The sequence below is a fragment of the Polypterus senegalus genome, chromosome 2 (genome assembly GCF_016835505.1).
Source record: "Polypterus senegalus isolate Bchr_013 chromosome 2, ASM1683550v1, whole genome shotgun sequence".
NCBI classification, from domain to species: domain Eukaryota; kingdom Metazoa; phylum Chordata; class Cladistia; order Polypteriformes; family Polypteridae; genus Polypterus; species Polypterus senegalus.
Genome location: NC_053155.1, coordinates 196462125 through 196489392, shown reverse-complemented (window position 1 = coordinate 196489392; position 27268 = coordinate 196462125). Strand labels below are relative to the sequence as shown.

General features: G+C 36.4%; 1 protein-coding gene across 1 annotated transcript in view; it reads left to right on the top strand.

Annotated features, from left to right (window-relative positions):
* mao (monoamine oxidase) overlaps nucleotides 1-27268 on the top strand; it is a 176276-nt gene that overhangs the window by 124897 nt on the left and 24111 nt on the right. Inside the window, exons 7-13 of the mRNA XM_039745143.1 lie at nucleotides 2293-2442; nucleotides 3519-3678; nucleotides 9805-9901; nucleotides 15773-15826; nucleotides 16213-16270; nucleotides 19748-19845; nucleotides 20665-20776. Coding sequence (XP_039601077.1) covers nucleotides 2293-2442; nucleotides 3519-3678; nucleotides 9805-9901; nucleotides 15773-15826; nucleotides 16213-16270; nucleotides 19748-19845; nucleotides 20665-20776 — 729 coding nt within the window. The remainder of the gene's footprint in view (nucleotides 1-2292; nucleotides 2443-3518; nucleotides 3679-9804; nucleotides 9902-15772; nucleotides 15827-16212; nucleotides 16271-19747; nucleotides 19846-20664; nucleotides 20777-27268) is intronic.

Sequence of the window (27268 nt, the reverse complement as noted above, 5' to 3'; positions counted from 1 at the left end):
GTACGTGACAAAAACCACGCAGACCCTATCTTGCCCATAGTGCACATGACAAGTGTAACTTCCTGTTTCTCCTAACAGACAAAAAACCACAAGTGACCAACTGATGAACTTAAAAATGTTGTAAAATGCTGATCCAAGCAAATTGTTGTAAAGATGTAATGTTTTGAAATTCTTGTGCAACTAAAGTCATAAGACAAAGCTTTTTACCCTATAAAAGATTTGGGACACCGACCCCTCGAGGCAGATGAAGGGCAGGTGTCCTAGGACTGTGCTTCTCTGTCATTTTACCTTTGCCTGGTGTGTATTAATAAAAGATTTTTTACTAACTTTAATTATATCTCTCTGTCTTCAGTCACAAGAAACGATACTATAGAAAAAGTGTCCACATAAATACTTAAATACTTTTGATTCTGTTTCTAGTAAATTTTACAGTGTTTAGTGAAATCTGTAGACAGACAAAGTAGTGTCAAATCTGATTCATCTGGTTAGTCTGTATTCAGAATTATGTAGCATAGCTGTACGTGCACATCTCCTCTTAGCATTCTAGTGGGAATAAAGTATACAGTGGATCTGCAAAGATAGGTAACACCTCATCATTTGTGTTTGACCAATGAAAAGTAATTCCATTTCGATTATCTTCTACTTTTCTCCTTATTTGTTGTCATGGCTACATTGGTGTCAGAAATACTGTACTCTGGTGGTTTGCTTAAATTCTAACTAGACAGAAGATAATTAAGAAATGACTAGAGTAGATGAGGTGTGCAGGAGATTGATAGGATATACCAGGGGGTTCCTGTGGTGTACAGGTAGGAGCAAAACGGTTGTTAGATGGAGAACAGCTTGAAATTTGAGGCATGCAGTCAGATCCCCTACTTGCAATAAGGTGTCTCAAGATACTGAAATGTTCTTCTAGCTTAGCAGGCCCATAACATTTTTCTTGCTTCAGAGGAAGGCTGAATATAGTTATGCATTTAGGTTTTATTTTTTTGACTATTTAGGTTATTAAATTCAGGTAACACTAAATAAATGAGGCTGTGATGTGAGCTAAAGAAAATTAAAGGCCTACCAAAATATAATTGAATAAAAGACGTCCACTGTTATTTCTGTTAAGCTGCTGAGTATCAGCTAGATAAGTCCAGCTATATTAATTTTTAATAGCTGCATGTAGAAAGGAGTTCTCAGAATCACTGAAGAGATCCAGTACCATATGCTAGCAGAATTAATCCGAATCAGCTCACATTTACTGGCCAAGCATACAATGAATTGCACTCCATTCTGTTTTTATGACCAGTATAGTTACATGACAGACATACACACAACCGATCAGTACACACCTGAGATAATTACATGACAAAAACTGTAAACATATGCATACAAAGTGCAAGGCAGTGCAAGAAATACTGAAATAAATACTGAATTAAGCATAAAGATATGATGGGGGAGCAAACTGAGCAATGAGCTTGATTACCTGTGGAAAGAAACTGTTCTTGTATCAGCTTGTTTTAACATAGTTTAGTCTATAATGCCCGGCAGATCGGAGAAGTTCAAAGAGACTGAGGCCTAGATATAAGGTGTTGGTAATTATTTTCCATGCCAACTTCTGAAAAAAACTAAAAAAATTTAAAAAATGGTGACATCATGATGTCTTTTTAAGTTTAAAAGTTTAAGAATCTGTTATTCCAATAATAGTTTATGAATTATAGTATTTTTAAGTCACAAGCATGACCTTCTTTCTTTCACTGTTCAAGACAGGAGTTATTTCATATGTCTTTCTGGGGTACAAGACCCTGACTATAGGTATAGGTAGTGGCATAACATAATGGCAGACTTCCTTACTTGTGCCTAAATGCAGATTTGACAATTTCCACTTTATTTAAAAATGTGACTGAGTCTATCAAGTGAGGTAGGTGTCTGTCACTGATGTTGGTATGCGGGCATCCAGCTCCTGATCTTTGAACAGAACCCACAGTGCCCTATTCCCAATTTTTGAATTTACCTTTATGTATCGTTGTTATAGAACAGCCACACAACCCCGAATTTGAGTTGCATGTATGACTTGCACAAAACCTTTAAACCCTTGATCCAATGTACGACTTGCACAAAAACCAAATGGGGGGATTAACTCCTGAAATTGCTAAAACTAATGATGTGTCTGTTGCCTGCCCTTGTAAGAAAACATGTTTTAGGAAACAAATAACATGTCTAGAAAATGCATTGTAAATGTTTCATAGCCTAGCCTCTGTTGAAAGTCATTTTCTTCTCAAACTTATGCTAATTATTTGCTGTTCACAGGAGCGGAAATTTGTTGGTGGTGCAGGGCAGGTGAGCGAGAGGCTAATGGATCGTCTTGGTGACAGAGTAAAATTGGAGAAGCCTGTATGCAGCATTGATCAGACTGGGGAAATGGTAGTAGTGGAGACCTTAACCCATGAAAAGTTTGAGGTAAGGATATGAGGGAGTGGTGTATTGGCAAGTATCTGAAATTCACTTCATTATTTGTAGGAAGTTTTAATAGTAACACATGAGGATGTTGAAATTTGTATTTCTTCTTCCAACATTTTTTTATTATGTTGCTTTTGTTAACTCATACTATGTAATGCTTTCCACTTATGGAATATTTAATTTCTGAAGAACAGCGCATAATGACTGGTAACTTCTGTGTACACTACCCTAACTTAGATTAAAAAGTGGCAGACCACCAAACTATACAAAAATGAGTTTCTTTCATACAGAAGCAGTGGTGGGTATGTGCAGTCAAGACAGGTACAAAACGCAACTCAAAATACTTCACAGGTCCATATGGTCTAACATAGTAAACAGATAACACATATTCTAGCTATCCTGTATCTATTTCACTATACCTTCTCCTTCTTCTCCTCTGTCTTTCTTTTCTTCATGGCTGTTTCTTTGCTATTGCCTCCAATATTCTAACTCACATTATTAAGCTTAGCAAACTCAGCTAAAGAATGGTTTTTGATTCCCCTAAAGGATCAAGAAATGTTTCTCTAACAAGGGTTTCCTTGTCAAGTACCAAAGTTCTTATACCGGAATCCCCCTGGCATGTATTCCTGAGCCTGTCCAAATTTCCTTAAAGGTCTAGGCACCCTGGACATTATACATGTTCCATGCCCTTATCCCAACATGTCTTGCAGGAAGTTATTTGTGAGCTGTGTCTCCTTGGCCAACATAGACTGTTTTTTCATTAGATACTTAAGGCTTATACCTTTGCACTTTTGCACTTAAGAATACGTACTTGACATCATGAAGCTGCTACATTTTAGACACTAAGCTGTTGATATTCTATTACTCATGAAAGCCATTAGGGATCTGCAAATTGATATCCACCTCACCCCAATAAGTAACTCAAATACACAGTTTTGGTCACATCTTAAGTGTGGGACAGCCATTGACAAAGGTCACACACTTTATTCAGGTCTCAGTATTGTTTTTTCATGTGACACTGTCAAACAAACACCTCATATATGTGCTTTTTTTCCTTTTTATTAAAACAAATACAGGCCAACTATGTCATCATTGCTATAGCTCCTTCCCTAAATCTGAAGATGCAGTTTACTCCTTCATTACCTCCAATAAGAAACCAACTAATTCATCGTGTCCCCACTGGATCTGTCATCAAATGTATGGTTTACTACAGAGAAGCATTTTGGAAGAAAAAAGGTTAGTTGTTATGATTGTATCATGACCCAGATGAAATGGATATTCCACATGCTTTAAATAAACTTCTAAAATTTAATTTCTGAAATGTTATTAAGATTTAAGATTTTGACTAGCAGCCAATACAATTTCTTTTAATATCGTTTACTCATGTAAAGTGCAGTGTGTTGAGTGAACCCCTTCCCGAAAGCCTCAGGATCCTTTGGTAAATGGTGCCCCAACACAATGTGCAAAACAAAGGTCTTTTTACTGTAAAACAAATGGCAGGTTACTAAATGAATATGTCAAAGCAACATACAGAATAAAACAATTGACACTTTGTTGGTGTCTCCATGTTTAACTTTGTATTTTGTTGTACCCAGTGAAAGTATCTCGGCATAAAAAGAGTGAATCTCGGCAGAGGTCCAAAATTAGTATGACACACTAAATAGAAATCATGACCTTGAGACAAGCAAAGATAAATCAATCAGTTGGAGTTCCATAATAGGGCTAACAGATAAGTAAAGTGCAGCCAAAATCTAACTGACTTTTAGCTACCAACTAATAGGGCAAATGGTACATCATAAGCTGGTCCATATGCAGCAGCAGCTTACAGCAAAAAAGTGTCTTGACCTGATGGAGATTTTGGCCTGCCTGGGAAGACTGAAGGAATGCAAAGCATATTATGAAACATTAAATGTCATCATCAAGATGGTGACATAAAAAGAATGGAAGCAATGGGTAAAATTAGAGTTCAAAGAAATAAAATGTTGAACAATTAACCAAAATCACCATATGTTTAAATTAGTTAAGTTTCCGACACTCTTGAATTCATGCTAAGGACAGCTATTCTGCAATTTACAATATCAATCTAATGCTCATTCTTCTCCTTCACTCATAACTATTCCAACTCTAGCCTAGAGAAAATACAAATTACATACCTAAGCACCCTGACACAGATTCATTAGCATAGCATTGGAGGAAAAACATGAGTAGCAATGCCATGTTGTCTGATCTAAGAAAGTAAGAGGCAATAGTCTTCCCAGGCAGTGCCAAAATCTCTGTCAGGTCAAGACACAGTATTCTCCATGAAGTCACACAGAACTGGCAAATAAAAGGAGGCAAGCTTTAAACAGCTTTGAGATTCCAACCAGGAGATCCTGTTTAATTGTCAGAGTTTGCTAGAAACAAAGGTGGTTACTGAACTAGTTACATTGTATCACTGTTAGAATATGTATTGCCATTAGAAGATACAGTTATATGAAAAAGTTTGGGAACCCCTTTCAGCCTGCATAATAATTTACTCTACTTTCAACAAAAAAAGATAGCAGTGGTATGTCTCTATTTTCCTAGGAACATCTGAGTACTGGGGTGTTCTCCGAACAAAGATTTTTAGTGAAGCAGTATTTAGTTGTATGAAATTAAATAAAATGTGAAAAACTTGCTGTGGAAAAATTTGGGTATCCTTGTAAATTTTGCTGATTTGAATGCATGTAACAGCTCAATACTGATTTGTAGCCATACTAAATTGTTTGGATTGGCTCCTTAAGCCTTGAACTTAATAGACAGATGTGTCCAATCAAGAGAAAATGTATTTAAGGTGGTCGATTGCAAGTTGTGCTTCCCTTTGACTCTCCTCTGAAGAGTGACAGCATGGGATCCTCAAAGCAACTCTCAAAAGATCTGAAAACAAAGATTGTTCAATATTATGGTTTAGGGGAAGGCTACAAAAAGCTATCTCAGAGGCTTAAACTGTTAGTTTCAACTGTAAGGAATGTAATCAGGAATTGGAAGGCCACAGACACAGTTGCTGTTAAACCCAGGTCTGGCAGGCCAAGAAAAATACAGGAGCGGCTTATGTGCAGGATTGTGAGAATGGTTACAGGTAACCCACAGATCACTTCCAAAGACCTGCAAGAACCTCTTGCTGCAGATGGTGTATCTGTACATCATTCTACAATCCAGTGCAATTTGCACAAAGAACATCTGTATGGCAGGGTGATGAGAAAGAAGCCCTTTCTGCACTCACGACACAAACAGAGTCGCATGTTGTATGCAATTGCTCATTTAGACAAGCCAGATTCATTTTGGAGCAAAGTGAGACTAAAATTGAGTTATTTGGTCATAACAAAAAGTGCTTTGCTTGGCGGAAGAAGAACACTACATTCCAAAAAAAACACCTGCTACCTACTGTCAAATTTGGTGGAGGTTCCATCATGCTGTGGAGCTGTGTGGCTAGTTCAGGGATTGGGTCCCTTGTTAAAGTCGAGGATCAGATGAATTCAACCCAATATCAACAAATTCTTCAGGATAATGTTCAAGCATCAGTCACAAAGTTGAAGTTACTCAGAGGTTGAATATTCCAACAAGACAATGACCCAAAACACAGTTCGAAATCTACAAAGGTATTCATGCAGAGGGAGAAGTACAATCTTCTGGAATGGCCATCATAGTCCCCTGACTATCATCGAAAATCTATGGATGATTTGAAGCAAGCAGGTTGTCCATGCTCGGCAGCCATCAAATTTAACTGAACTGGAGAGATTTTGTATGGAAGAATGGTCAAAAATATCTCCATCCAGAATCCAGACACTCATCAAAGGCCATAGGAGGCATCTAGAGGCTGTTATATTTGCAAAAGGAGGCTCACTAAGTATTGATGTAATTTTTCTGTTGGGATGCCCAAATTTATGTACCTGTCTAATTTTGTTATGATGCATATTGCATGTTTTCTGTTAATCCAATAAACTTAATGTCACTGCTAAAATACTACTGTTTCCATAAGGCATGTCATATATTAAAAGGGAGTTGCTACTTTGAAAGCTCAGCCAATGATAAACAAAAATTCAAAGAATTTAGAGGGGTTCTCAAAATTTTTTATGACTGTATGTTCAAGTTCTTTTGAGTGCCTTATCACATTTGAATTGACAATGTCTCCTCATTATGTCAGCATTTCATGGGTCAAGCCTTCCGGATTTGTTTCTCCATTCTTAAGTGGGAAATAAAAAATGTGAAAATATCTTATTCACATTTTCCAGTTTTAGATAATATACAACATCAGTTACCCACTGACTTAAAAGAGGTGATTTAGCATTCTTCCAGTTGAGCAAGATACATCTACATGCCAATAGTGTAGTAAAGGCAATTACAGTTTGTTTGTCCTTCTCCTCTTTAAGCCCATCTGGAAATACACTAAATACAACTGTTAATGGATTATGAGGGATTGTGACACAAAGGCTGTCTAAAAGGCACTGAACGATTTTGGTCCAAAATGATGTTAATTTGGTGCAGGCCCAAAACATATGGCTCAATGAGGCTAAAACCCAATTGTGCTTCACTCACTCAAAATATGGAAACAACGTGGGAAGTATTTTAAGACAGAGAAGCTTTTATCTGGGGCATCTACACAGATTACACAGTTTTTAATGTCTGGAAAACTTTCGGGATTAAATTACTTAGAGATCTGTACATAGACAACATCTTTGCATCCTACAAACAATTACACTCCAAATTTAACTTTCCAGCAAGACAATTCTTTCACTATTTTCAAATTTGAAACTTTGTTAAACAAAACCTGCTCAGTTTCTCTCACCTCCCAGCTACCTCTATTCCGGAAAAAATGTTGATCAGTCTCGAGGACTCAGACAGCATTTAGGTAATATATAAAAACATTTTAAAGTCCCTCCCTTTCAAAGATCCCAGAGTACAGTGGGTAAAGGATCTCTCACTCAGCATCTCAGAAAGAGAGTGGAAGATAGCAATGCATAGAATTCACTTGGGCTCTATATGCGCAAAGCATACAATTTTCCAACTTAAAATTATACTGTATATCAAACACGTCTATCTTGTTTAAAATTGTTCAAAATGTTTATAGGGTAAGATCCAACCTGCAAACGTTGCAATCAATTTTTTCACATTTTCACTAGGTGGTGCAGTGGTAGTGCTGCTGCCTCACAGAAAGGAGACTAGGCCTCATGCCCGGGTCCTCCCTGTGTGGAGTTTGCATGTTCTCCTCATGTGTGAGTGGGTTTGCTCTGGATGCTTCAGTTTCCTTCTACAGTCCAAAGTCATCCAAGGTTAGGTAGACTGGCAAAACTAAATTGGTCCTGGTGGGTGTTTGGGGTTTGTATGTCTATGTGAGTCCTGTGATGAACTCGTGCCCTATCCAGGGTTTATTTTTGCCCTACACCCTATGCTAGCTGGGATAGGCTCCAGCACCCCCATGATACTGTTCAGAACTAAGCAAGTTACAAAATGACTGACTGACTTTCTTGCTATTTTCCAAGTGCAACTGTGAAAAGGACCCATTTTGAGACTCATCATGCTCATGTTTTTGAAAAACCTTAGTACACCAGTAGAGATCTGAAAGCCTCTCTCCTACCTCTGTAAAAAGCAGTGATTATAAAGTAAACGATAGATAGTGGATTAAATTAAAATAGGTGATATAGAAACAAGTCATTGAAAACTATTGCTTACTAATGTAAAGCATAAATACTCATCCTATTTGCTAAAATTGTATAGAATAATTTTATGTTGACAGATAAGCCAAAGGTGTATGTTTGGGTTGACATGGGACCCCATTATGACCAATTAAAAGCTAGCCTTCCATTACACAACAAATGCTCATACAAAAGATGCTGGTAATGGTGTCACAGTTTAGGGTGCTTTGCAGCATCAGGAAGTAGATGAGTTCCCATAATTAAGGAAACTCTGAAATCTGATGATGCTTCAGGAAACTGTCAAGCCATTTATCTATCAAGTGAATCTGAAGAACTGTAGGGTTTTAAAACACACAAGCAAATGCACAGTTTATCAGAATGGTTGAAGAAAAAGAAATATCGAGTTCTGTAATTGTCTACCTAAAGTCTATTGAGATTTTGTAGCAGGATAAGCTGATGCTTCAAAACCCACATGTCAGTGAGTTGAAACAGTTCTTCAGAAAGTGCATCAAAACCTCAATGGCATTGTGAGGGACCCGATGAATAATTAAAGGAAATACCTGGCTGTAGTTACTGTTGTTAAAAATGGCATAACCAGTTATTCAGTAAAAAAGGGCTATTACCTAGAACTGATACAAAGGATCAAAATTTGATATTTTTGCTCATTATCAACTTTATAATAAAGGTTTGTTAAGCATCTAGTAATGTTCATTTAAGAAAACTAAATTCAGTGAAGCAGAAAATACTTGTAATTTATAACACTGCAGTTTCAAAAGCTGTTTATCCTGATTGACATTGTCAGGGCTAAATTAATGGCTAATGGAATAAAGGAATGACCATTTAGGGCTTCCTTCCAGATAATGTCCTATTGCTGTTGTCTGTTTATAGTATTACTGTAACAAACATTAGTGACAATAAATATTTAAAAGCTTCCATTGGTAGTCATACAGTCATTTAAGAGATATAAAGCAGTCTGTTGTGAGGAGAGACTGGACTAGGAGATTATATTATGTGTATATATAGTATTGTTTAAAAAATTTGGAATAAAGTGTTTTTTTTTTAAATTTACTTAGAAGTTTAATCAATTAAAATGTATCCATGTAAGTGTTATGAGTCTTTATTACTAAAAATAAATCTGATCTGGAAACTACTATAAAACGACTCTAATGTTAACTTCCTGCATGGGCTGTCCTCCGTTTATATGAGATATTTTTTCACCCCCAAAAGTTTGTTTAATATTTTAATGCTAATCTTTTCACAGGAATGGTCAGATTACATGTTATGTAGATAGGGGAAGTAATAACAGTAGGGTGTGGCATAGACTCTACAAACTGCTGCCTCTTTAGTCCATTTGTACTTCTATTACATGTCAGTGTGCTCCTGTACTAACTGTCTGGCGCTAATGTTCTAACATAATTGTCTCCAACCTAATTCTGATAGGGCTTACTACTTTGTACCATACCATAGTCTTAGCAGCTGGAAATACTTCAGAAACTTTGGGTAACAAGTAGTGATAGTAAATACTAATGACATTATTGTGTAGTGAATCTTTTATGAATAGAGGCATACCATTATCAGTAGGACAGAAATGTGCTCTATTTGTAATATAATAATACATATTTCTTCTTGTTTCAGTCTGTTATTTTATTGATAATGTATTTAAAATATTTAATATGTCATACAATGACTTTTCTTCATTTTGCTGTTTAAGGCTACTGTGGCAGTATGGTTATTGAAGAAGAAGAAGCTCCAATTGGGCTCACCTTGGATGACACCAAACCAGATGGAACAGTTCCAGCCATAATGGGGTAAGTAAAAATCCAGCAGTACCTATACATTTCTTGTCTTGTGAAATGAATAAAACATTTTTAAATAAAATAAATCATATGATTTGCACTGCTGTCTCAGGCCCAAAATTCAGTACTGGGTCTGGTCATTCACCGTCTATGACTTGCTGTAGTTTATTACAGTTATAGACCTGTTTCATCCTATCACAGGATATTAATGTTGATTTAATTGGTAACTGTTGCCCCATAGTGAGTAAGTCTACAAGTAGACTAATATCCATCTAGATAAGATGCCTGTCTTGCTCCCAGTACTGCAGGCATAAGCTGTGGCACACTGCAAACCTATGATTGACTAGGTGAGCTAAAAGCTGTACGGATACATTTTTCAGCAGTACATTCATTCTCATAGATAATAAAAGGTTTTACAAGTTTCTGTTTAGTAATATATAACATTAAACTTAACTTTGTAGTATTTTAATTCCGCAAAGCTATTTTGAACATTATATATTTTCATACACTAATCAAATTATATGTCTCTCCATCTTCTACCTTGCTTATCCAGCTTACAATCACATGAAGCCTGCAAGTATTCTGGATCACCAGATCCATGGCAGGACAGGGTGTTGACCCATTGCAGGACACCCTAAAAGACACAATTACACTTACTCAGGTGTAGCCAAATTACAGTTCCCAATTAACCCAACAAATAAAAGAAAAAGAAAAAAGAGAGAATGTGCAAAGTCTACACTGGCAGTAATGGTTGGGATTTGAACCCAGAACTTATGTGCTCACAGGGAGCAGTGCTGATCATTGTAATCAAACGTTTACAACTGACCATTGATTGTCTTCATTTATTAATAAACTGAGAAGATAGAGTGCATATATTAAAACAAATTCTGTCTTTGTCCTTGTTAAAGGTTTTGCAAAAGTCTCAACTTTGTAATTTTCAGCTAACACCTCTTTTTATTTACATTTCTTGCAATATAAGATTGATTTGAAAATAATGAAATCACCTTTTTCATTTTCATTTTGCAATCTTGAGGTCCTTTATCCCAGTCCTTGAAGTCGACAGTGTTTGCCAGTGTTTCATCAAACCACGTTCTTAATTAGACATCAGGTCTTGCTGTTATTGATCATGTCATTCAATTACAATGGCTTGTTCCTACTGTCATTCTGCTGTGTTAGGAATTTCTGCCTGCTATAAATTCTATTTTTTTTTAGAATTACAACAAATATTTAGCAGACCAGAGTGGATTTAGTAATCTTCAATCCTCATCCTTTTCCTCATTTATATTTTTCTAAGTATTATATTCAACCTGCTACATTTGAACGAGTCAATGCTGTGTGCAGTAGTTTGAACCAGGCTGGCTATTTATACCTCACTGCTAACTGCAATTAAAAAATTGAATCAAATAACTTCAGTCAATAAGCAAATGTAAAACAAATGTTTGAAGCTGACTGGGCTGCTCTCCAATAAAAGATGTCACAGCAGCAAACATTCTTCTGAATTTCTTAGGGGATCAAATCATTACTACGCTATTAGTAATTTTAATGAAACTAATAATGCATTTTATTTGTATAGTACCTTCGCCATGCTCAAAGCATTTCACACTGTCTGAAATTGAGATGAAGAAGGCGCCTAAACAAGCAACAACATGAAGGACTACCTTCTGTTTAAAAAACAATTTGAATTGCACATGTGGTGTCAGAGCTGCGCAGTAAAGTAGGGACTCATTAGATAGCTCAGCAGACATCACCAAAAAATGTTTCACTTCCATTATTCAGATGCAGCATCTACACAGCCAAGGCCATGCCAATTATGCTAGGAGGCTGCTTGTGAGGGCTGTCATAGTCCATACATTCTAGGTTCATGGCTGGCCACTGGCAGTTACCACAGTTCAAATCTACAAACTAAAATGGCTCGTAATGTATGTCCACTGCAATACAGCACACCATGCAGGACGGGGGACCCCATTGTATAGCATTTGTGTTTTAGTCAAACAAAAGTAAGCACACCAGTGTAGCAAAGGGGCTACTCTCGAGAGGTCCCAGAACAAATGCCAACAAGGCAAATATTTATAAAATTGGGGAATACAAAGAAGGAATGAAATGACACACAACACAAAAAACAAAATAAAAAATATATATATATATTGCTATTGCCTGTCTAGGCATTCCTAGAAGTATAAGGCACTGGGCCGTCAATTCCACTTTCTACCAATATATTACATTTTCCTAACTCAAATAAGCCTTTGAACTCCTGAGTCCAAGCTTGCTAAAGATTAGGCCATGTAACAAGTAAGGGACACTTGTAAGCAATCGCTGAAAACACATTGAACACAAGAAGATGAAAGTACTCAAAACTGGTTTATTTATTAATAATACAATAACACAAGAAAGAGTTATTACAACAGAACAAAGAAGGGGTAAATACAAGGAGGAATTAAATGGACAAAACAAAAGCATGGCTGCCCTTTTGGGCATAGGTAATGCAGATTTTTGTTCTTATGTTTGTCTGATGCCTTATGCACTTTTCCACATGTAACAAGCAGAATACCGTTTTTCTTCACATCTACAACAGCTCTTTAATTCACTGGCATCAATTCTCTTGGCAGTCAAATTCTTTGCTGAACCCACATTTTAATTCTAAGTTTAGTCACTGAATGACCAGGAAAGATTTTTAAGAACTGGCTGGGAACTTCATTTGGAAATGTCATGGGAATGACTGTGAAGGTCTGCCTCCAGAAATCTTGGGAACATCTGTCTGATCCTGACAACCATTTCTTCTTTAAAGGAACATTAAATCCATTAGTATCCAGTGTGATGGAATCCAGGGGTGTCAGTGAGCCCCAAACCCATAAACACGATCACATCAAGTCGCAGGTTCAAATAATGGAAGGTTTATTATAAAATTCCTCCACAAAGTCTCACAAGCACAAATAAACCAGTTTTCTCTTGCCACTATACCTCTCCTTTTAGCACCTCACTGCCCTGCTCCAGTCGAGTATTGCTCTACATACTCCCAGCTACGACTTGCCTGGGTAAGGGAACATGGTCTCTTTTATTAAGGACCTGGGAGTACTTCCAGTGCCAGGGTGACTGCTTGAAGGAATTACTTCCAGGTCACACTTGGAGGGCTGCTGCTATCTAGTGTCTTGGGGGGAGTTAAAAAGTCCCCAGCGGCATCTTCCGTCTTCAGTGTGCTATCCGTTCATCCCACCTGGTCCTTCCTTTTGGGTCTGATCCCCTTCTTCTCCTCAGCCGGGATGCCTGTCTGCCTGCTAGGAGCCTCCTGTCTAGTAAGGAATCATCCCCTCTTCTGGCCGGGATGCCCATCCCGCCCATGTGGCATCTACACCTGTTGACTCTAACATGTAGCAAACAGATGCTCAAAAGCTACAGTAGATTGACTTCCTGCTCTCACCTGTCGCCAGGAGGGGCACTTGCCAAAGCACAAGACTGGCAGCTGATGGTTGACCAATGGAAACAGCTCAGATACCTAGCCACAATCGCAGGGACTACACTCAGGCCAGACATGAATTAAGAATTTCACTGTACTGTGTACATGTTACAATACTACTATTACTGCTGCAGCCATTACTACTACTACTACTAGCATTACTACTACTAATACTACTACTACTATTACTGCTATTACCACAATTAATTTAACTTAATTTGCAACTATGTGTCCATTATAAAATATCAGTGACAATAAAATATCTGAAAAGAAAAAAGGGTCTGAGAAATTATTGCCAGCTCTGGCCTACAAAACCTTTTGATAACACTGTGTCAGTCATGAGTATCCATAGTTGGGTCAGCTGGACTTCAGCATAGGTCCAGTCTATCTGTATTTTTAGTTAGTGCTGACCTCTCCAAAATGCCTGCTGATAATAGAGTTAGTGAGCATCTGGTGGTAAAACGGACCAGGAGATACATGTGTTTTCAAGAAAATCTAAAACTTATAAATCCCATTGTCTAAAAACAGAGATCAAAATCACAAGCAGAGACAAATTGAGAATTGTCAGAGGGTCATTAATCAAATAATGAGTTGTCACCAGAACCTAGATGCTAAAACCTGGTTGAAAAGTGACATGCTATGAATCATTAACAAGAAAGCTTTAAATACTATGAATACAAAACTGAGACTGTTCGAGGTTTTAATATGTGATGTTTTACAATTCACTGAGTTCTACATTAGGTTATTAGGTAGAGCACAGTAATATTGTGCATAGTGCCTGTTCATGGACAGCCCATGGCAACTGTGTCACATGTCTAATCCACTAATAAAGTGCTAGAGAAGCACAATTGTAAGTGATGCACCTAAAATTAAATATAAAAATATTTATTTTATCTTAAATTATTAAAACAAAACACATAGGTACAAACATTCCTTGGAATTAGAACTCCCAAATGGATGAAAATTATTTTACATAAAAATAAAATTTAGCAAGGTGTTCCAATTCTCAACACTCTGAAACAAACCCATTCAATAGTTTGGTTTGTTAGAATGGCTGTTGTGACAGAATGAGATAACTAACAATCTCTTGAATTAAGGAATATGTTTTATTAAAAGCAACACTAGACTCCTAATAAATAAACTGGTTGGAGAGAAAAATAGTGGCCCTCTAGCAACTAAGTTTCAGACCCCTGAGTTTGTTCACCATATGTTGGCTTGCTTTGCATCTCATTATTGTTTTGCTTCTGGTTAAGGAAAAAAAATAAGCGTTCTGAATTTTAAAAAGCAAAGCAATTAAAATTAAGGCAAAGGAAGTCTGTTCCATCAGCAATAGAAATTGCTTACTAATAAAGAAAGTGGATGGAATGAGAACTTGTAGCAATGGTGGTCCTCCAGGATCTGATTTTGACACCCCTGCTGCACAGCATGAATTGTCACAAAGAATCAGACATAATGCAGAGGACCCCCTTACTACCATCTATAGTACTGGATGACTTTCTAATCTATTAACTTGATTCATAAATTTTGCTAGAGATCCTTGTATTTTAATTTACTGAAGTCAAGAGGGGGCGGCACGGTGGCGCAGTGGTTCGCTTCCCGGGTCCTCCCTGCGTGGAGTTTGCATGTTCTCCCCGTGTCTGCGTGGGTTTTCTCCCACAGTCCAAAGACATGCAGGTTAGGTGGATTGGCGATTCTAAATTGGCCCTAGTGTGTGCTTGGTGTGTGGGTGTGTTTGTGTGTGTCCTGTGGTGGGTTGGCACCCTGCCCAGGATTGGTTCCTGCCTTGTGCCCTGTGTTGGCTGGGATTGGCTCCAGCAGACCCCCGTGACCCTGTATTCGGATTCAGCGGGTTAGAAAATGGATGGATGGATGGATGAAGTCAAGAGGCATGCATTTTGATTGAAATAGATTCTTTTCATACAAAATCATCTCTTTTTATGGCAATTTTAAACTTCAAAATAAAATTTGTGTTTAGCTACTACTTTAGCATTTCAGTTATTAATCAATAGTTCCTAAAAGATCCCAAAAACTGTTAAGTTTTTGAGGGTTTATGTATTTGAATTGTTTCTTTAAATAGTATAAATCTCCTTAATGTTCTTGCAGATTTACACAGGGGAAATATATCTGTGTTTGTATGTCTATATTATTCAAGGTTATCATTAAGATAGCTTGTTTTAACAGCAGCTCTATCTCAAAAATTACACACTGGAGAGCAATTTAATATGTTGAGTTTATCATGGGGATTATATAAAATACATTTATTTACACATTGTTTGCATATCAGGCAAATGCATGTAGTCTGGAATCCCTCACTTGACTTTGTAACCTATAAATTGTGCCTTCATCTGCATGCTGCAATCCAAAAATGAAAGTGTATCCAATTCCCTTTTTACATTATCTTTGGAATAAAAAGAAACTGTATTTTTTTCTAGGTTTATTCTTGCACGTAAGGCAAGAAAATTGGCAAGTTTATCCAGAGAAGAGAGGTAAATATTTTGTACTACAGTTTAATTTATCAGCTATTTGTGCTGCTCAGTAAAATATAATATATGTTGGTATACTCTTACAATGGACGTGTATATTGGCTCTAGGAATGATTTGTGCACTTTGGTACTGTGATCAACTCCTTTCTCTCATGATACTGTAATGGAAATGACAGGGCCAGTAAATGTGATGCATAGAAAAATGTTTGCTATTTCTTAATCTGTTTATTATACCCAGGATATGAGTGTGTCAGGCTAAAACAAAGTTTCAGTTAAAAACAGTTATTTATTTCTGAATCAAAATTGTGTTGGAAGGAAAAACAATAACCACTTTTGCATATATTATACTCTACCCATTAAAATAAATATTTTTTGTGGTTGTCATTTAGGAAAAGAAGGATCTGTGAAATTTATTCAAGAGTTCTTGGAAGTGAAGAAGCGCTGCATGTAAGATGATTGTATGGTCTTCGAAGTTGCTTATAAATTAAAAGTGCCCTCTAGACTTATAACACACTGTCATGTTTGACACTTTCCTGTCAATATTCACTTCAGTGAATTTCAGTCTAGGCATTGGATTTATTTGATTAGGGTATCAACTCTTTATTTTTTTTTTTGCAATAAACACAACAACTAAAACATGAGCTTTCATAAGCTAGAATAAAATATAACATGATATAAATGTATTTGCAAGTTAGACAGTTTTCTTTTCATAGCAAATTAAGGAATAACATACATGACTTTCTCAAACCAGCTTAATCCAATTCAGGATATTTAAAATGGTTGATCAATATTGTTTAGGTTAATGATAGTTTTTTTTCCTATGACAAACCATGCTAAGATATCATTTTAATTTCAAATGAGTAAACCACTTTGTGGCGTTTGTTGATTTTTAGGCCCCTTTTAAATATCAACTTTGACTTCCCAGTCAAAGTATACACTGCAGTTTTGGAAGAACACTGAGTCAAAGGCCAGATTAACGCAAGAGTACCAATTGTCATGTTAACAAACATTTAGCATTTATTATTCATTCAACATATTTTTTACTCTATATTCAGTGTTTCTTAAGGTTTTTTTTCTCACAGCCTGATTGTGCTCTTCTTAGTGTCTTCAAGATCTAGTCCTTGACAATTCTTGGAGAATTGTCACTGACAGTCATAGCAGGTGTTGATTGCTTAGACTGCCTGTGATGACCCATCACAAGACACTTCACAATGCATTCAAATCACAACAATTCCTGACCCAAAAAGAAACTATGCTGTAAATCACATCTGTCTTACTACTTAAAACATAAATCAGTTAAATTAAAAATAATATTTTCAGATATAAACCCAAGCAAAATGGTAGCCATGTGTTGCTGCTGTTTCACAGTTCCAGGATCGTAGAGTCCTGGGATTTGTCTAGGTGAAATCTACATATTCTCCACGTCTGCATAGGTTTTCCCTCTCACATCCCAAAAAATAATAATTTACAATTACAAATTGTGTGAACATGAGTGTGGATACTTGTGTGAGTACAGCTGATGACCTGTCCAAGGCTGATTCCCACCTTGTGCTCAGTGCTGCTGGAAAAGACTCCAGTCCCTCATTACCCCAGTATTGGATTCAGAACCAGTCGGAGCCCATGCAGAGCCCCAGGAAAGGTTCACTGCTGCTAATTGCACAGACAATGGCTGTAGAAAACACAGGTGCCTTCTTTTATTACAACAGACCAAAGTAATAGCAAGTGAAATGTGTTAAAAGTGTACGCAAGGTAATTATAAATAATAAAAGAACAATAATAAATATCCTAAACATGTGCTTTGAGGCAAATGTACAATTATAAATATATGAATAGAATAAATTAAAGTACACAATTATTTCTGGAACTATGTACATTACACATTATATTTAATATAAACATGACACAGTAATTGCAGAGCTTTCAGAACTGATGTTTAACAACATTTAAGGACTGAGATGACATTAGGAACTTTTCTGTTTACAGTTTTACCTTCCTGGACATCCTTGTTCTGGATATTGTAAAAGTGAATCTGAAATGACAGTGGTACAAAATACACTTCATTTGTTACTCCAATTACCTTTTATTGTAATATTACTGCCCCATGTCACTGATTGCAGCTATTAAATGATCAGAGATAATAACACAATCAAACACAGGGGAATATTCCCTGTTGAAGTTATATGGCTACAGAGGCATGCATAGGAGGATTAATTAGATAATTATTATATTACAGTAAGTTCAGACTGAATTTATCATTTCCTTAAAATCTTTCTGAACACTACAGAATGTTTGATGTCTATATGCAACCATTTTGCATATTAAGAAAAAAAACACAGGTAGCTAAGTACAAGCAGGTAGTTAACAGTCTACTGTTATTGTATTAATACTAAAATATGCCTCTCCTGCCTTAGGTAGACAAAGTCAAGTTATGTACTTCTATACTCCATTATTCGCTTTTCCACTCTGCTTGTCACATTATTTGATTTTTTTTTTTACCAATGGAACAATACATCAATAAATTGCACATCAAAATAAATGTTTTATCAGATCTTCTATTAAAGTAATAGGGGAACAAAATCAATACTTCTAAGACATTGTTCTACAGTCAAACATCATCAGTTGACAAGACTTATTCATCAGAGACCTTTGTGCAAAAATGTTTAATTTGGTTTTCGAAAATAAGGTGATTTAGGTATGTAACTGAACTGTAAACATTTTTGAGTTGTCAAAACTTCACTAGTTTTACTATTGTAGTGATCATTAGGACAAGCTGAAGCACCAAGGAATGGAGGTTATATTTACAGTATTTGTTAGTAGAATAGGATTTTAAGGTCTTTCAATAAGGGCAGAAGAGAAAAAGAATTAAATACAAAGCTGGATTTGGAACACAGAAGATGAGTGTGCAGGCTTCATTTGAAATCTGTACATGTGACACTCATTCAAATTATTTTGCACAGTAACATGCCAAGTCCTGCAGTACACAATTCAAGTGCCACTATGGAAGTGATGGAAAATCCGAACAAGAAAAAGGAAAAATTAAAAGCATATCTGAATAAAATTAAAATATCAATATGTATATACCATTGTGTTAATGATCATAATATACAGTAATTATAAATGCACATTACCAAAAATTGCTAAACTGTTCAATCATGCATTCCTAATAGGTATTCTGCACAACTGAATAACTGTTGACTTGTCATTCAGGATGTTAAAATATTCAGACTATACAGTGTGAAGAGATTGTCTAGGTAATACCTAGTTTCTTGTAAAGAACATTCTTCCATACCTTTTTTGTTTGTGAAATAAGAGTGTAGCTTTCTGGATATTCTCTGTTTATTCAGCAATGTCTCTGTTGAATACATTTTATTAAATGAGGCTTCATTTATATTTCCATAACCCAACTGAAAAAGAACAAAACCTTGGAGAGGTGTTGCTTTGTTGCCTTTGAATAGCCAGGGTTAAGAGCAGTAAAAGCATTGATGCACACTGCTTCCATAATTTTCATCCTGACATTTCCTCCAGGATTGATGCCTGTCTTATACTTGATACTTTACTGGAATAAACTGGTCCCAATGCTATAATAGATAAGTGGAATTTATGCATCAACTCAGTATCAAATGGGTCCTGTTTAGATCTGGTATACCTTTAACCTATAAGAGAAATTATTCTTGGAGGCTGGCTATAAATGCATACATTGTCCTTGACAAAATCATTTCACCTTATTCCAGCATATTCATGCTACTTCTTTACTCCCCAGTGCCATTTCAATTCCCACATTCCCTCCAGTAGTTGCTAATGGATCTACAATATTACAGGCAGATGGAGATGATTTTTATATTTATGATAGTGACATTTTCATTTTGCATGCTGTTCTGTTCATTGCTGATGAATCGTTTTTGCTTTCCTTTATTTGTAATTCAGCCCGTACATTACGAAGAGAAAAACTGGTGTGAGGAGGAGTACTCTGGTGGTTGCTACACTGTGTATTTCCCTCCAGGCATCATGACCCAATTTGGCAGGTAAGAAATGCTGAAAAATCTATGCAAGGAATATAGTAACAGCAACTATCTTTTGTTAGAAAGCATGATTTCATAGTACATTATATAATCTATATAATTAAAGCCATCACTTAAAATAACTTATCAAAGATGAAAATGTCAAAATAGGTTCATTTGTTTTTAATCATTTGACTAAGTCCATTAATTGTTATTTATTACTTTATATAATAAAATTCAATGAGAAAATGTACAACTTAATTTATTCTTTATTACAAAATGTAATTTAATAAATTATTAATATCTCTTAATACATACAACATTCATACATTACAATAATTGTAATTTGTAAATTTCAGCCAAACAAGCTAGCCCATAATATGCATTTCTATAATAACATCAAGTTGAGATTTGACTTTCTTCATCACTAAAAAGAAACATTTTTCCATTATTTCACTAACTGCTTGATCTAAGTGTCCACTTACAGCATCATCATTATCGTGTGTTTCTTAAAGATTTGTAGAAAATCGACGTTGGGTACAGTATTTTCATTTTGTACATGAATTTCAGAAATTAGGCCTTAACTTGTTATTTCCTGGATTATAGTTCTAAAAATGTGATTAGCTCCTGATAATGAGCTTCAGCCAGTAATATATTTCCTTATGATCTTCTTTAAGGATGTTTGAATGAACGTGCACAGTGCATTTGTAGATTTTTAGCACTTTCTAATTATGATACATTGTTTGTTGTTTGAGTAACATCTCAGAGATAGCTGTATGTTCCATAATCCATACAGCTGCTTTGATATTCCATGACTGTATCCTGTGTATTAACACTTTTTAGAGTGATTCGTGAGCCAGTGGGCAGACTGTTCTTTGCTGGAACCGAGACAGCCACAGAATGGAGTGGTTACATGGAGGGAGCTGTTCAGGCAGGAGAGAGAGCTGCGAGAGAGGTAAGGATAATGCTAGCATATTGACCAGAAGCTCAGATGGAGGAGTTACTGTTTAATTCTAAAACTAAAGTAAGTTCCATACTATACTCTTTGGTGGTTTAATACTTTACTTGGGTATTTTAATAGAGTCCTGTAATAAAGAATGCACTTGGAACTTTTTTCCTGTTTTTAAAAAATCACTTAATTTATAAAAAAGTTAAAACTTTAATTTTTGCAGTTAATGTGGCCTGTTCAATGCATTAAAAAATATTGTCGCATACTGTATAGGGTCGGCCACAAGTCAAATGCCTCAGGCAGTGCTTTGGTTTTTAACATTACAAAACAATAATACAAATAAGTTAAATGTCTACCTAAATAATTACATAAACAGCCAGTAAAATATTTATATACGACCTATAAACATTTTATGAAATAAAATTCTCATTTAGAGGTTTAACATTCTGTATTATGCTGTTCACAACTGTATGCCACTTATCAATATGTAGTACTGGTGTTAATTTTCTTGATTTATATATACTGACAGGAGAGTGGGAGGAAAGTTGGGGGGTGAATTTATGGCAGTCCTAGTGCAATGCTAAAGAAAAGTTGCGAAAGTAAAAAGCACAATTCTACCAACCACAAAAACAATAAATCTATACATGTGCTAAACCATCTTAAGGAAATGGGACAGCAAAAAAAGCAGCTTGGGGGCTCAGCACTTAATGAGTACTTTGGACACATTTTCCAGCTGCTTTGACCCTCTGCCCACTTATATAGATGGTCCTCTCTCTGCCTCACTCTACTGAGCCAGGGTCAGAGGCAACTCGTATGTCCACTGTCCTTCAGCTCTGCGAGAATCGCAGGCAAACACGCACCAAGGAAGATGGACCATTGACACGTGTCCTGGCTGCTGAAGTGCTCTCTAAGTGCTGTGTCTGCAAAACGACAATCACAGAGCTGCTATTATGTTGGCTTCTCCAGGTAGTCCCATTCTCCTCAGACAGGTCTTTTCAATTGTTTCTATCATTTAATTTTTACTTTGTTACATCTGTGTCTCATATGCTATGCCAATGATAATTAATACGTTGGCTTACTGCCTTCTTTTCAGCTTGCTTTTTAGGCAAATTCTAGTTATACTTGCTCAAATAGTATTTTGTGAAAAGATCAGGTTTAAGGCCATTGTTTAAACTATGCCATTAATGTTTTTTAATTACTTTGTGTTGAATATATATTAAATGTGTGGTTCAATTTGTATTTCCTTCTTAATCTATGTATTAATTTTATAATCACATGTTTTAATGTTAGGTGCAATTAATCACAATTAATTACATTCAATTATGCAATTAATTAGTTAATCTTTTAATCAGATTCCCAGCCCTATATATATATATATATATATATATATATATATATATATATATATATATATATATATACGTTAAAAGTATAGTCACATCTAGTTATTGATGGATATTTCTTAATCTTTATAATGTTTTACATAAAAAAGACAACAAACTTATTGAAATTATTACACGGAATTATTCAAAGATCAAAAATGTCCTGAACAAATGAAGATTGCCTTACATTTAAGATTCTTCAAAATATCTCTCTTTTGCCATAATGATAACAGTGCAAAGGCACAATCATTAAATCATTCATCTCTCTCCATGCACAGGGATAAGTAGTAGAGCTATGCTCATGTATTTAACCAATCCATGGTGTTACACTAATGTAAGTACATAAATACCTTTATTTTTCCCCATTCCATTCTTTGCTTTTATGGTACTCACATATATGGCAATAAAAACATGGAATTTCCAAAGAAAAGCTAAAGGCCATCACTAATTTACAAAAGAATGTCAGTGTACTGTGGATGTGTCTCCAAATAATGCTGCTAAAACCATCAAGTGCTTTGATGAAACCAGTTCTGTTGATGACTGACAAAGGACTGGAAGATCAAAAAATACCTCAGAGATCAATGCTTAAGTGCACCTCAGATCAGAGCCCAAATAAATGTTTCCCCAAGCTTAGCCCACAAACACAACTCAACATGCAACATTCACAGACCATCAGGCAGGCCTTTGTAGTAGAACTGCTTGCAGGAAGCCATTCCTGACAGCCATAAATAAGAAAAAGTGACTTGACTGGGACAAACAACACATGCAATAAATGACAGACCAGTGGGAATTGGTCATTTGGACGGATGAATCTAAATTTTAGATTTTCGTTTCCAGCCGCCATGTCTTTATGAGACATGACCTCTTCCTGTGTTGTTCCCTCCTGGAAGCATGGTGGAGGAAGCGTGATGATGTGAGGTAGGTGAAAAAAAGAATTGTTGAGAATTAATGGCACACTTAACCAGCATGGCTACCACAGCATCACATAGCAGCATGCTTTTCCATTAGGTTTGCTCTTATTTGGGCCTTCATTTGTTTTTCAACCAAACAATGATCCTAAGCACGACTACAGGTTGTGTAAAAGATACTTATCAAAGAAAAAAAAACACTGACTGCTCAACCAGGCCTTTCTGATGCAAGCATTACACTCCTTTTTCTCTGGTGGATTGCCTGGTGCCTGTGGCCATCCAAACTACCATCAATACTACTTCTCTCTCTTTCTCTCTCTCTGTCTCATTCCCTGTCACAAAACTATTTCTGGGATCAATCCTGAAATTATTTCTTCCTACCTCTCCCTCTACCATACTCGGGTGGGCGTAATAATCCTGGTTGCTGCCATCTACCTGATCTGCCATAATAAAACACCCAAGAGATCTCTGTGCTCCATGATTAATTAATTGTATGGCACTCATCACAAATAGTAGACCCTAATTTTTTTCACAGCCTTGTTCCTAACTCCTCATTTTTACCAGGAACCCTTGTATTTTATTATATATTATATATCTTTTCAGTGTATTTACTGCCTTTAAATATTTGATGGTGGTCACATATTTGGACAGTGGTTGCTAAATTCCACTGAGCTATTAAGTATGTATGACCCAACACTTGGGCAGTACATTTGTTTTTCAAAAAAACAGATTAACAGGAAATGTAACATTTAAAGTTGTAAACCATAACAGCCAATATAAAATGTTAGTACAGAAAATGGAGGAAAGATGTCAAAATTGCAGGAAGAGGCAAAAGAAAGCAACTACTGTAAGTATGCAAAAGCTGCCTAATTAAATTAAATTCCTCATGAGAGATAGAAAATATATAACAGAAAAAAATGCTAGAAGAATGCTATGAAAATAGTTACCTAGCACTAGAATTACTATGTCTATGAAAAAACTTGTAGATCTGGCCCACCTTAAAACCGTTCGCACCTCTCCGCCACCGTCTTTTGTCCTCTATATGTGTCAATAAAGACAAGCTGCAAGCAGCCAGCTATTCCATCCCCCCGCTAACTTAGAACGTGCACGAACTTCTCCCAACTCATGCCTTGATTGATTATCTGGGAGTGAAGTGGAGTTTTAGAGTGGAAATAATAGATCGTTATTTGGAACACACGCATTTCATGTGTGTTCCGTTTCTACAGTAATCTGTGTAAACACATTGTTAAAACAGAAACTTTTTCATATTTTACTAATAAATGTTACAAAATGTAGGCAGAAACTATAAAATGTGTAAAGCCTGAAGTCCAAAGATCAAATAAACACTTTCACGAAAGGTTCAAGAACAATACAACGGCTTCTGTGGTGTAATGGTAAGATTTGCTGACTCACAGGCTTTCCATGTCTCAGTTTGATTCCCCGCTGGGGAGAAAGTGTTATTTTTTTTTCTTTTTAACTTTTGTCGCTCTGCCTGCCTGCCTGAACTCCCAGTCTATCTATATAGTAATAACAGTAATTTTATTATTATATAGCAGCTTCCCTGTCTGCCTATCATATAGTGCCTTTCCTTCCTATCTTTACTAATAAAAGGCAAAGCCCTCACTGACTCACTGACTCATCACTAATTCTCCAAGTTCCCGTGTAGGTAGAAGGCTGAAATTTGGCAGTCTCATTCCTTACAGCTTACTTACAAAAGTTGGGCAGGTTTCATTTCGAAATTCTACGCGTAAGGGTCATAACTGGAAGCTATTTTTCTCCATATACTGTAATGGAGTTGAGCTCGAAAGCCATGGGGGGGCGGAGTTTCATGTGACATCATCACGCCTCCCACGTAATCACGTGAACTGACTGTCAACGCAGTACATAGAAAACCAGGAAGAGCTCCAAAAAGTGCTGAAGAAAACATGCATTATATAATTGAGAAGGCAGCGAAACAATAAGAAGCGAGCGAGTGACATATACAACCATATTCATGAGTGCTGCTACTTCGGAAACAAAGCACGGTGTAAACCTAAAGTTTAAATTAAGTTCATAGACAGGCTACCGCTGGCGTTTGTCATGCCCACGGGTAATGCGGGATACAAGTTTAATGAGAGGACGCAGGATATAAAGGAGAGTTTTGATCACTTTGTAACTAAGTTAAAATTGCAGGTGAAGGGCTGTGCTTATGCAAATTCTGAGAGACTGTGTTTGTGGGGGATTGACAGTTAAGGCGGGTGGGGAGTCACGACATCACCCCCTCCCATTCACCTCATTTCGCTCTGAGCTGAGCTCCGCAGCTAACGCAGTGTTACGGAAGCGACTTTGTGACGCTGCCACCAAATACTCACAGAAAAATCCACAAGTTAATACACAAGCTGTCTCTACAGTTTCTCCACATTGAATCCTCCAGGCACTACTTACAAAAGGTTACATTGACAATCGTGTTACGTTATTTTAAAAATGTTTCCTTTTTTTAGCACAAGCACAGCTGAGAAGCTTCGATGTATGTGCTCCATAATGCGTTAAAAAATCACGCATTTCATCACACTTTGCATTACAAACAAAGGGGAACTTCTGTCAATGCATGATTTCCTGGTACACCGATTACATTGATTAGCTTCCCGATTCATTTTACCCTCGCATCCCCTTGGTTTAAGAAGAAGTATGAAAAAATATGAGGTTAACACAGAAAAACAGATCACCAATTGAAGCTTTATGAATAATCGATTCGCCATCAATAATTGTTTTGGTAAAGCCATACTCAGTGTAATCCTCCTTCCATTTTATAATTTTTCCGCCATTAGCCTTGATTAAACGAACGGTAAAAAAGTAAGAGCGAAGCGAGGGTGACTTATTCAGGCAGGCAGGCGACAGCTCAATAGCTCGAATTTGGATATAAGTAGGTTCTATTTATTCGCCAGAAATATCTTTGTTAGGAATGGAAGTTGAATTTAGTCTTTAAATTTCTATGGTAAAGAAAAAGTTATGCAATGATGACTAAATTTAACTATATAAAGTCAAAACTTGTATATATAAAGTCATTCCCGAATATATAAAGTCAAAACTTGATTATATAAAGTCAGCGTCAGTATATATAAAGTCAAAACTTGTTTCTGAATATATAAAGTCAAAACTTGAATATATAAAGTCAGCGCTGGAATATATAAAGTCAAAACTTGAATATATAAAGTCAGCGCTGGAATCCATCCATTTCCCAACCCGTTGAATCTGACCACAGGTTCACGGGGGTCTGCTGGAGCCAATCGCAACCAACACTGGGCGCAAGGCAGGAAACAATCCTGGGCAGGGCACATGCATCATTTTCAAAACATTAACCGAACAGTGTTTTTTTAATTTATTTTTCTGAATATGTTTTTGTTAACTTAGTTCAGTTCAGAGTCGTTTCAATCAATAGATTTTGACTTTCACTTTATATATTCAGGAGTGAGTTTATATACTCCGATGTTGACTTTATATAATTAGGAATGACTTTATAAATTCCGACGCTGACTTTATATATTCAGCTCGAACCAACACTGACTTACTATACTCAGCCGTCCAGCGGCGTCACTGAAGCATTTGAAAATTCTTAGCCAATCATGCAATACTGCGCCCGCATTTGCCATGTTATGTTCTAACTACAGAGGCAGAGTCCCATTGCATGGTTCTAACTTGTATTGAGTCGAGGTATTGACGCGAACACCATACATATGGATAGTATCAAATTATATATAAGGATTATACAGTGCTTTCCCTGTTTACTTATATATCTAGTGACTTCTCTGCTTGTCTGTCTTTCTGTCTCTCTATTACACAGTGCTCTGTCTGTCTGTGTGTTATGGATCTTAAAAATAACAGTTATAAGGACACTTGTTCATGTTAATTGCAGACTCAATTGTTAAAAAAATATTTTAAAAGGAGCATCTCACATGAAAATATAACAATCTCATTAACTGACAGTGCATACCAATTTATAAATTTTATGTCCGTTTGAGGCGCTGTTATAGAAGGCGTGAGCTTATTCAGTGCAGCAGGATCAACGCACAATACATGCAATATTATTTGAAAATGAAAAGCGTCAGATCGGGTTTGAATACACGCTGGTGCTGTTACTTAGAGTCAGATCAGGAGCTTATTCAGTGCACTCAAGAACATGCAGGTGGCCAGTTGCTTTGTGCTAAAACATGCTGGCAGTGATCAATGCA